Raw genomic sequence first — 13,011 nt, 5'->3', positions numbered from 1 at the left:
AATCTAGACAGCGTCTTTTTAGATAATCCTATCTTATTTTTTATATTTAATGTGACATCTATTGACTTTTCTGCAAGTCTAGAATGAATATTTATTTTTCGGAATAACTTTATTGAGTAAAACCTCAAATTGTAATATTTTAATTATTGAAGACAATATTGGGTGTGTCCCGGAAAGACAAGGGTCCTGGGTTCGAGTCCTAGATGTGACCGTATCCTTTTCTGATTTTTCTGTTTCAAATTTTCGTTTAGAAATCGCTAATATTGCTATAATTTTTATTATCTAAGCCATTAGTGATTCCGAGAAAATTATCAGAAATTATTAATCGTCATTAATTATCCTTTAAAGTTTCCCACTTATTGTATTATTAAAATTTGAATAAAACTGAGGTTTTTCCGAAAGAATAATTCTCATAATTATTAAACTCACTTGTGGTTTTATGATCTAGTTAAAATGATTCATAAATTTACATCGTTCTTTTGTAAGTGGTTTGATCATAGTTTGATAATGCCTTCAGAGGGTGAAAATGCTATCACGAGTAGCAATAATCCGACAGCATTAAAAAAAAGTTTTTTGTTTATTGTTTATATTGAATAATAAAAACAAGGATTTTACAACTATACAGCTTACCGAGACAGCACACGAGAAGAAGAGACTCACTTGACTTACTTTAACCAACGATTCCTGACATTATTTGAAGTAAAAGATGTAAATGAAATTTTGGTTTCCGATAAAATTTTGTTGATGCTGTTTTTTAAAAAAACTAAAAATCTTTCACATGTCGTCACTTGTTACTCAGCCGGCTAACTGCCGATACCTACTGATTTTTTTATTAAAAATATTAAAAAAATCGTCATGGTATACCAAAATGTCAACTAAATTTCTTTCTCCAAATAACCTCAGTTAAAGTAATTCAGGTACATCTATTAACATCCTGTTTGTTATATAATACAAGATGTTCGTGGATAAAGTGCACTAACTTTGGGAGTTGATTTTAGAAAGTAAAAAAGGTAAATAACTAAAAATCTAATATTTTAAGGTTAAATAGTTATTATTTCTTAAGCAGAAAAATATTTTGTGTTTGAGAAACAGTGGAATTATGTTTTTTTATTTCTGCCATCAATCACCTACCAAAATTAGTGCCCTTTACCGATGGATAATCTGTATATGTGTCTATTTAATTTATATAGTAAAGTTTTGATTATCGTAATTCGAGAAGTTGAATAACTACATAACTGTTTCAAAATTTTATCGGTCTTTACCAGTGAAGGCGGGTGTGATAGAGTGATAAGTTTGAAAATTCGACAGTTTTTATGTTGTTTAGTCCAAAAATTTTTTGTATTTTCCAAATTTGGTTTTCAGGAAAATTCAGTTGGACAGTGCACTGCACCAATTTCCTGAAAATCTTCATACAAATTCCACATTTAAAAAAAAACATTTTCCGCTACAACAACATCAATAATGCCATTTTTTTAAATATCAGCATTCCAGTACACCCAAAACACGAGCCGCCACTGGCTTTGACGAGGACTTCGCTAGGACGCGATCAAAAATTATACGATATTTTAAACAAATTCCTTATTTTCGAGTTGTTTAAAATACACAGAATCTATCAACAATGAAGTATCTTAATATAAGTTATGGAATTTTTTATTATTTTTTTCATATTCTTATGTGTTTTTTGAATATTTTATTATTCATGTACTTTATGATTATTAACAGAAATGTGTAAGAATTTTTATTTATAATTTTTTTTGACAGCTGTTTCGCCTTATGAATGCATATTTAAGTATTTTGAGAAAGGCTTCTTAAGGCAAAATAGCTGTTTAAGGTGCAAATGAAACCTTTTAATACCTAAATTAAAATACATACGTAGTTTTAATGTTTAATACATGCATACCTCTAGGTAAGTTTTTTAAACCATTACAGATATTTCGTTTTGCAAATGTAAAAAAAGATAATAATATATTACTTCTCTTGCTCAAAGAATGATAAACACAGTTTTTCACAACAAGAACACTCTGTATAAAACAACAATATATATTATTATTTATTTATTTTTAAAAGAAAGACAAACATTCCCGGGTTGCGAATAACTTGACAATATTTGAAAATCTCCTACTACCACCACAGTAAGCTGAAAATGTTACTTGTGTTGTGATGGAGGACTTAGCCAGCCGAGGAATTGAACACACTACGCCTGGGTGGGACCCAAACGCGATGTCAACTCGGCCACCGACCGGTCATCATAAATGCTTGATTATACTGGGTTAAGTAAAAATATATAAAGTAATAATTACCTTGCTGCGGTTTCTCGGATCGCGAAAATCTTCCTTTGAAGTTTTCCTCCTTTTATCCTTCAGGATCATCCTAGCCGCTGCGAACGCCATCTTGTTTCGAGTTCAAATAACACCAGCTGAACGTCGGTTATCGAAATCACCAGATGCAGGTAACACCGGTTATTGGAATCACCAACTACAGGTAACACCGGTTAATGGAATCACCAAATACAGGTTACGCCGGTTATTGGAATCACCAACTATAGGTAACACCGGTTATTGGAATCACCAACCACAAATAATACCAAATTATCACTTTTTTTGTTTAACACTTATATTAATATTATTTACTTAATCCCTTATTTTTTTTAATTAATCACTTATATACGAAGTGATAAATATTGCTTTTGAATTAATTACTTTCTTGTTTATACATTATATTAATGTAGTTTATAACAATCTTAAATTTATTAATTTATATTATTATTATCAATTGACTGATATTAATTGATGAAATGAGCGTTGTTATAAATAGTTTTATTAATGATTGAGATAAAGTCAATTGTTATCGAAGACACTTTACCTTGAAGTAGACATTAGAAATTGATAAGTTGAATGGTGGATCACTTCATAACTGGAGCCACAATTCATTGATGTTTGTTGAGTTCCAGTTATTGAAAACGTTGATCCAATCGACATATTCTATGGATAAATCGAGGAAAAAAAATTATAATAGAATTACGACATTACGGATTTATCTGTTGTTGATACATCCAAAAGTACGGCTTCAGTATGGCGAATTAGTTTTTTTAACCTTTTTTTACATCACACCATAATATAATAGTCTCCACAGCTCCAACTGATGGAGCCTGTGGGACTGTGACATCCCCAATTTAGTCAATATTGTGAAGGGTGGGGAGATAAAGTAAATGCAAAAGAGGATGATAAAAAAGTACCTTGTTATTAAGATCTGGTCTCTAAACTACACGGGGGTCATATCGAGCAACATTTTTCGATTCTGATTGGCTTCTGAAATCGATAACTTACACTAGATCGATAGGCGTAACTACCGACGATTTTATACCGATTTTTCGAGCACGGTTGCGATGGTTGATATTGATAATGCAAATTGTCAAACTGGCGCATATGTCTATGACTATACATTCCTAAACGTCAGATGGCCACGTTAAAGTTAAAATACTAATACCTTGCCAATTTCCAATTGAAATATTAACTTTAATATATAAATATATATATATATATTTTTTTTTTTATTAGTGAAAAAAAGATACACAAATTACATTACACAATATAGTACATTTATTAATTACATAATATAAGTATTTGATGTACCCCCATAAATAAGCAGGGCTTGTGTGTATGGTAATGATATAATAATATACATTGACAGTCCACTTTTTTACTCTGAAAGGGGAGTTAATTAGTTTATGAGGTCTTTATTTATGACTGAAAACTTTCCTTTCTCCAAGTTGGAACGGAATCGATTGATCGCGTCGCACACGAATTAATTAAATCTGTGGATCGCGTATATGATTTTTTTTTCAATTCCAAGAGCTTGATTGGTTCATTAATAAGCCAGTTATTTTGACGGCTTTTGTCTACAGACTATCGTAATTATATTCTGTCCGTGTTCGCAAATATCGCTAACTGACCATTGATGAAGTATTTCGTGAATATTGTTTTGAAATTGGGCTTTATCGATCTTCTGTGCTAAATCTTCTGTGACGAAGTACTAAATTACTCAATACACCGACAAGTTTAAAATAATGGTAGAACGCAAGTAACACAGTGAGTAAAGGTTTTGTTTTCTTAGTTATTAATAATTATAAATCTACTGTCAATCGTTCAGTTTAAAGTGGGTTTTCACTTAATCTAACCAGATTATCGTAAATTCTTAACTAAACACAACATTTCCGTTTAAAAAAGCAGCAAGTATCTTTGTTAACACCAGTTTAAAGGAATAATTACTTCTACGCCTACAGAAAAGAACATTTTTTGCAATATTTTTTTTCGTGTAAAAGTTACAATTAAAATGTATTTCATACTCAATAGATTAATGGGAAAATTAAATAAAGATATTTGAATTTAGGGTTTTCGCACTGATTTTCTTGGTTATGCAATATTGTTTGGAAACTTAACCCATCAGGCCTCTGGCACATTGACCGTTGTATTTCTTAAAGACGCTGTCAGAAAGTAGGAGGATTTGTGTATTTGCATTTTGCAATAAAATTCAAATGAATGATAATTTTTTAATCGTTTTCGAAAACCAAAAATTGTTTATGAAGGGCGATAAAATACGCCTTCAAATTTTATTATTAGAAACAAACGTATATTTTTTTTAAATATAGTATATTTTAACATAAACAATTTTTTTATATTACGTTTTTTGTAACTAAAATTATTGATAGTGATAAAATAATAGAAAACACACATTTTATTAGATAATGTATTGTAAACATTATTGTTACCTTGCCATTTTTGTAGAATTACCTAACAATATTTAGGACGGGTTGTTTCACAGAATTATAACAATTTATCGAAATACAAAGTTGATTTTCAATTTCTGTAAAGGTTTTATTCATGTTCTATTATTATATATTGTATATTGGCCAGTTGCTTCATAAAACTAAAATAATAACAGAACTTGGATAGAGCCTTAACATAATGTGAAAATCAAATTTGATGAATTGTTCAAATTCTTTGAAACAGCCCGTCCTTAATAATCCTTATATCTGCCTTATTATGCAGATTTCGGTGTTGGGAACTTTTTGTAAAAACTAAAAGGTTCTTCTTATAATTGTGTTTATTTAAGTTACAATAAAAAAAGTCTGGATTTAGCTACACTGTTCATTACCCGAGGGTTGGTAATTCTCTGGTTCGAGAAGCTTGTTCCCTTTCAATATCATCTCTCAAGTACTTGTTACACTCTAGTGACATCTGAAGGACTCTGGAGTAAGGTTTGTGACTAGCGCCATCTATCGCTTAAATACTCAACCTTACATCGGACGACGCTCAACGTTTGTAAAAAATTGCTGTTATAAACTTTGGTTTCATAAAGGCATACATTTTAATTATTCTGTGGTTTACTCCCAGATTTTAATATAAAGCGTGATATAATATTTTTCCAACACCATTTAGATCATATTTCTAATCATAACAGTAAGGTAGACAATGATTTTCATGAGATTGTATGAGCTGTTCATAAAAGCAGAAAAATATACTCTTCGCGCAATAGCCGTTTGTTCGTCAAACCGAACAAATTAGCCTGATAGCTTAAGCGAATAGCACCTACGTTGTAACGAACATAAATATAACATAAAAAAAATATTTTTGTAGTTAAAGAAAGTGGAAAAGAGAGTAATCCATTATTTCTAATAACGACCGCGCTAACTGGCTTTCCCGAGTAACAAGATTTGTCGCTACACCGTTGAAAAAACAGCCTTATTGTCGTCATATCTCAACAACCTTTTTTAGACAAAATCTCGCATAAAACAGCAGGGATGAAGAACCCTGGGCAACATAATGGCCTTTAAATATGAAGCATCTCTTTAACCGGAAAAAATGAGCAGCTTTAAGTTCCCGGTAGGTGGCTATAAGTGACGTCGCTCTGAGCGGAGGTGAAGCTGAACTTTTAACATCATTATAAAGAAAATCTCGCCTGAAGTTTTTACATGACACGGGATACTAATGAGTCCAGAGGCGCCTGCGAGATGAAATTACGCAAAAAGCACTACACCGAAGTTGATTCATTAGTTTTCAGGCGTATTTTTTTTACCCCCGTAGGACGAGAAAAATTTAGTAAAAATCTCATTGCCAAATAAATTAATATGAGTCGTAGACTGCAAAACCCGTTCTGAACACTTCTGCTGGTCCTGACACATTCACAAAGGTGCTTAAAGTATATTGAAAATAAATAAACAATTAACATTTTTCCCTAAACCCATCGTTCAGGTATAAAGAGTATAGGTAATTTTTTTTTATTTAGGTATCAAAATAAAAAAATCCTAATTTTACAATCAAAAATAGAATTTTCTTACTTAATCACCCAATAAAAGTAATCATAGATTATACATTTGGAATTGCTTTCAGGAAAAGACGTAATTTTTGACTTGTTCTATTTATGCTTGGCATGATAGAAATGTACAACAATAATGTATAATTTTGTTGATATTTAGCATAGAACGTATATTTTTTACATTAAAAGTGTTCATGATTAAGTTAATTTTACACTTGTAAATTTAGAGTATTCCCTTTTTATATAATATTTTATATTTAATAACTAATCTATGTTCAATACCCAATTTCAAAGACGAGAAGGATGGTATTCTATTATTTTATTGAAGTTATTCAAAACTTCATGTTAAAATAGACTTGGTGTTTCGCGAGCTATTCTTCAGAATTCATAAATATAGATGTAATATAGTGTAAAAGTCTAATGACAACCCATTCCTCTTGGAATGCTATGGTGTCTCAAACTGCAGCCATAGTCATCACCATGACTTGTTCAACAGCAACTTGTTTGACACGTCAGAACAGGTAGCATGACAAGAGGAATGGTGCTTTTTTATGAAATATCTAAAACAGTAAATATATTTAATTAATTATTTTCATAACCTTAATTTTTTTGGTCCTTTCTTCCCAAATTTAAGAATTAAATTTTTAATCATTTTAGAGTCGCAAATATTGTCTTCAATGAATAAATAATATAATTTTTACTCATTGTTGTTCCAAACAATAAAAGAAGGTAATATTTATACACTAAATATAATTTGATCAATTTTTTTAATCCGTGTGGCTTGTGTGTTTGCCTATGTGAATTACTGTCAAAGTTACAGTAACAATGAGCCTATCTGCCAAATTTCAGCTTGATCATATTATGGGAAGTGGGTTAATTTCCACTTCATTCATTCAATCAATCAAGAAAACAAAATCCAAATTGAAATAAATCTAATAATAAAACAATAAAAGGCATTTTCTAAAACCAACAATTTTTAAGGCCATGAACCTACCAATTATAAACGCCCGGATAAGTAATTAATTATTTTTATAAATAATTAATAACCATAAATATACATGATATATATTTTCAAAGATTTACTGCGTAAAACAGTGTCAACAGAAGTTTGTTTAATGTTTAAATAACAACAACAACAAAAATAACTAAAAACTTTAAAAATCAACATAAAACATGATATATGTATTTTTGTATTTAAATATACCAAAGATATTGCTCTAATATCTTTGAAATATACATTCTTTAAGAAAAGAGAAAAACCAGTTTTAAAACTGCAGATGGCATAAAACTAAATTAAAAAAAATATTATTTGTAATTTGCAAGTGAATGCAAGTAATTTAAAACAGGAAGAAAATTTAAATAAATATATATAATCGCTCCTTCATAATAATATAATAAAAACATCATTCAGGTCCTTAATAATTCATCAACAAATCTTCAATAAATCGAACGAATATTTTTATGGATATTGTAACGTCTTATTTTAGAATTTACTTGGCAATAGACTGAGACGTAGATTCTCAGCCTGCATTTTTATTAAAATGCTATTTCATTTTTAATGCAGAAAAATGTAAAATATGAATTCTAAAAATATCTAGAGCTTTCCAAAAATTGCAGAATGTTTTTCCGATGAGAATAATAAGATAATACTTCTTCCTCTTTTTGGCGGCTTGCCAATTAAAATTTCTTGCTAGAATGAAAGGAATTCCTTGAATCTGTTGGCGTACAAAGGCGCATTTACGAATAGATGGGGCTTTAGTTTTAGGAAAGAAAAACTTTGAATTTTTTAGAACAAAACCCACACAAAATTCATTCGTAAATTTAACATTGTTTAAGAAAAATTCTCTCTCGAAGTACAAGGACAAAATTTTTTACAAAACATTGTGTTATTCCCACATAAATCACGAAGCATAATACATAATACATTAATATTACTCATCAAGCGATTGTATATCTGTCCCGCGTAGCGCTGGTTCAATGAACTCATTATTATTTGAATTTAAGTGTTATTTTCAAAATAGATACTTTTGTGTGAAGGATTCAGACAGGCGATAAAGTTGTTACCTATCTATGAAATAAATTGAGTACAATTTTCCTGTTTTGAACCCACATTATAATATACATGTACAAGCTTTTGAAAGAATACAAAACTAATTCTTATGTTTTACAAATTTTAAATGGGTATTTCAGCAATTATGTTGAACTACAACACTATGTTAAATTATACGAATATGCTCAAATTGTCAGACAGAAGAATTTTCACTGACTTAGTATTTCAATATAAAATTCTAATTTAATGTGTTTCTCACTCTTTTTGCACTTGTTGGCACTCACGCACACAAAAACGTGCACTAGTGCATTTTTTCTGAATTTGAACGACTTTATAATAAATATCATAACGGCAGTCATTATAGGTACTATTATCACTTTTACCAATAATATTTATTTTGGTTAGAAATGATTTTAAAGTATTCTTAAGAATTTATATTTATAAAAAAACGTTTTCTGAAACGAACTCCTCAAATTTATTTTATAAATGGAAAAAAAAAACTTTTCTCGACCCTAATCCCTGAATTACCTAATAATGTTAATGAGAGAGCCTTAATGACAAAGGCGCGTACTTAAAAAAGCATCTTTGTAGGTAAAAAAGGACAGATGAATTAATGGCCTTTGAGATTAAAAATACAAAGTTTAGGGAACATCACAGACTAGTTTTTATGTTTGGCAATTCTGAAAAAAAAAATTCTTTCTAAAGTATTAATTGCCTTTTTTATTTTAGGCAAAACTTTAATACTCTTTTTCTAGTTGAGTCTAAGACCAATAGCTTCCAAGTGAACCTTGAATACGGAGAAAATTTAGTATTACTGTTATTATATTAAAACCGTTTTAAACGGCCGTTTCCTATTAAATTTTTAGTACATTGGAATACGTATTCATTCATTCATCGGAACACGTATTCATGCTCCGGATAATATACAATGACGAAATGCGAAAACATTAAAATTTTTATGAACACGTTTTAAAACATCACGAAAACACGAAAGATTATTAGGAAACCCGTTCGTACGGTTTTTAATCGGATTAACAAGTATTTGAAGAGAATTATTACTGATTATCTCCGTGTATTCATTCAATGTTCTTGATCTTTATTTTTAGTCGTGCAGATTTTGCTTTTCTTTTTTTAATCATAAAAAAAATGTTATTTTAATGTGCATTTTTCAATAATAATTTCATATAACACAGTAATGGGTTAAGACTAGAGGTGAAACAGTAAAGTTGGTAAAGTTTCATGAACAATTTCTAAAAAAATTATCTCAATACTATTTGAATATTATGTGTCAGTGTCGCCTTGTTAAGACCAGCATTAATAATTACAAACGTAGCTCGAACTAACATCATTATTTGAATATACGGTATGAATCTGTGTTTTGTTTTATTTATTTATTTTATTTAATATATTTATATATATATAAATTACAAACAATACAAAACTAAATTAACCTTTGTCTGTCCAACTGGGAAGGATTCCCGTTTCAGGACAGCCAAATTGTGTATTTAGTACATAATATTCTAACAATGGAATGACGATGTTGTCAAAACAAATTTTGAGAACATTGTTGATTGCATTCAAAGTGACAGGATGGTTTCTTTATCCTTGAAAGAATCGCAAAGATGTAATTTATTACCAGGTTCAATTTGGATAACATTATTAAATGCATTCAGAACAGATTAATGGTTTCTCTCGGGACATCACAAGTCTGAGATTCTTTCCAGGGCGTTTTGGAGAACATTTACAATTGTATAATTAGAATTTCCACATTTATAAATCAGTATAAGACATATGAATCCTATAGAACTATATTTTTAGAATTTCTTAGGTGATAGAAATAACACATTACTAGACCAGAATATATGCCGTATGACATATGAATTTCCAATTTTAAAATTTCGAATCTTTATTTATTAAATGGCTGGTCATTATTAAACAGTAATCGAAATAAAACCGCACACAAGATTCGCAATTTTAAATTTAAATAATAACAATAAATATCAAGAATTAGGAACAAAAATAACCATTTTTAAACTTGAAATGAAAACTGTCTCTAGATCCTTACCTCTCTTAAGTATAAAATAGCTTTTGGAATATAAAAGATAAAATTTAATGTTTATTTTGTGAATATAGGGTATACATCAGTGTCGCTTTGGTGAATATGAACGCTAATAATCCAAACGTAGCTCGAACTGACATTATTGATCATCAGAAACAAGATTAAAATCGCAACAGTTACTATTTAAAATTCAAAAAAATATTTCTCTCAAGGTCTCAAACCAATAGTAGTTTCAAAAAAATAAAAAATTTTACCTTGTAAATTAATTTATTACCGACACAAATTCGAGGTAGGTACTTTTTAATGATGATAACTACAAGTCAATTCATTAAATCCATCTCTTCCATTTAAAAAAATAAAAAAGGAGTTAAGATTTGCTTGAAAGGGTTCGTTCAGAACAACACTCGGTTTGTGTCAGTATAACTTTGAAAAGGTATCAGGATTGTAAAGTGGTGTTTACAATTGAATGATAAATACGAATAAAAAAATACGATCTGAAAATATTTGTGATAAATAAATTAAGATATGATATGTCTCGACGCCATCTAGTGAGAAATTTAACACTAACGAAGCCTTTCCTACAAAAAAAAGTTGATGGTTTACAGGTGGAAAAAATATAATAAGCAGTAATTGTTGATTGAGGTACTAGTACATATTGAATCATCTGGCGGGTTGGAAATAAGCTGACATAGCTCAGTGGTTTCAGAGCACCTGACCGGACATCAGAAGGCATCGATTCAATTCCCGTTGGTGGCATTTATTTTTACTCGGGAGATATTTTCAATTTGTATTGATATTTCAGGCGACTAATTATTGCTTATAATTATATACAAATATATAATAAGCAGTAATTGTCGATTGAAGTACTTGTGCATATTGAATTATTTGGCGGGTTGGGAATTAGCCGACGTAGCTCAGTGGTCCAGAGCACCTGACCGAATATCAGAAAGGTGCGGGTTCAATTCCCGTCAGCGGCATTTATTTTTACTCGGGAGATATTTTCAATTTGTGTGTATATTTCAGGCGAGTAATTAATGCTTATAATAATCTGTTAACATCTCTACCTGCTAACAGAAACTCAAAGAGCCCAAAAAGCATCGGTCTCAAAGAATAATTATTCGTATTTTCCTTAATTTTCTATTTTTTCTGCTACACAATAACTTCCATTCCAAAACCTGTACAAAACCGCCTGTTTCATGATCATACCATAATTTTCCGTGCACTATGTAAATGAGAAACTATTTGTCATGTAAGACATACATCCACAGGAAATTCTAATGTAATAGAGTTGTGGTAAACAAATTTGTGGTTCCACAACCACAACATACACCCACATAAATCCAGTATGTGTGTCGTGTTAAACATATTACGAAGATCATTAGATTTGATTTGAGGGCAAAAGCTCTTTGGAGGGAAACAAACAGGAAACGGCGTCTATTAGCGATAAGGATGCGGAAACTGTTCTAAATTTAAATTCGTTCTCCTAGTTAAGGATTTAATTCTCACGTAATCACAAAAGCCTGATGACATATATACTCGTATATCAGAGCAGAGGATGAGAGCGGGGTTGTAACGATACACTGCCCCCAGGGCTCGATATTATGAAGGGTGCACAAATCTGCTAGCAAATATGAACGTCTGAAGACGACCGTTATAAGGTGAAACCGGTCCGGTCATAAATAAAGATCTGGAAAAAATCTATTTCAATTCATTTAAAAAAGACACATTAAAAAGTGTTTTGTGTGTTGATTTTTTTTTTCCAATAAGTGAATCCAAAAATTTTTGTTGTATGTTTTTGGGGTGTTATGCCGTGTTGCGCTAACTCCTTCTTTAGCCGACGTTTCGGACATCGTTGCAGTGTCCATCATCAGGGCAGATCCGGTAGATCCGAAGATGTGATCTACCGGATCTGCCCTGATGATGGACACTGCAACGATGTCCGAAACGTCGACTAAAGAAGGAGTTAGCGCAACACGGCATAACACCCCAAAAACATACAACAAAAATGCTTTTGGCCGTGAAAATCTAAAAACTTACCTGAATCCAAAAATTGTTATAAAAAATCAGTGGTTAATAACGGAGGTAAATTATTATTATTATTTTTTATTTTTTATTTTTTGTATTTCTTTGGCATTCACTATGTGACAATTTCTGGACATTTTTTGTTTTTAATGAGTTTTTATTAATTTATACGTAACAAATGTACATTGTGAATAATAAAAACTCATTAAAAACAAAAAAAGAGGTAAATTATGACTAACATGGTGTCTAAATCAGAATTTAGAATTAGTTTTACATCATAAGCTAGGGAGTTTTGAAATATCAATAATGTATCTTTCAACAAAGTGCTAATGGTTCGCTTCATCTAGTTTAAACGTCAAACAAGAAATATATTAAAAAAAACATTGATTGAAATTTTTTGTAATTTAATTTTTTCTACATATTTGTGTACTTTATGAAAGCAAAGTAAAAGATATTTTTCTTTGCTTTGCTAAGAAAAACGATATTTTACTCTTGCATACAGAACGCGGACCTTTTACCGGTTGTACGATTAAATTACAATGGACCCTAGTATCAACTGTAATGG

General features: G+C 30.3%; 1 protein-coding gene across 2 annotated transcripts in view; it reads right to left on the bottom strand.

The window, feature by feature from the left end:
* LOC149420641 (neo-calmodulin-like) overlaps positions 1 to 13,011 on the bottom strand; it is a 346,944-nt gene that overhangs the window by 84,466 nt on the left and 249,467 nt on the right. The window contains exon 1 of one of the 2 annotated variants that reach the window (XM_089636858.1): positions 2,301 to 2,398. The exons of the other annotated variant lie outside the window; for it this stretch is intronic. Coding sequence (XP_089492984.1) covers positions 2,301 to 2,390 — 90 coding nt within the window. The 5' untranslated portion in view covers positions 2,391 to 2,398. Of the gene's footprint in view, positions 1 to 2,300; positions 2,399 to 13,011 lie in introns of those variants that run through there. 2 annotated transcript variants of the gene reach the window in all.

This window comes from Hesperophylax consimilis, chromosome 10 (genome assembly GCF_061612785.1).
Source record: "Hesperophylax consimilis isolate HC1 chromosome 10, BYU_Hcon_1.0, whole genome shotgun sequence".
Taxonomy (NCBI): Eukaryota; Metazoa; Arthropoda; class Insecta; order Trichoptera; family Limnephilidae; genus Hesperophylax; species Hesperophylax consimilis.
This window is presented reverse-complemented; position numbering and strand designations above follow the sequence as displayed.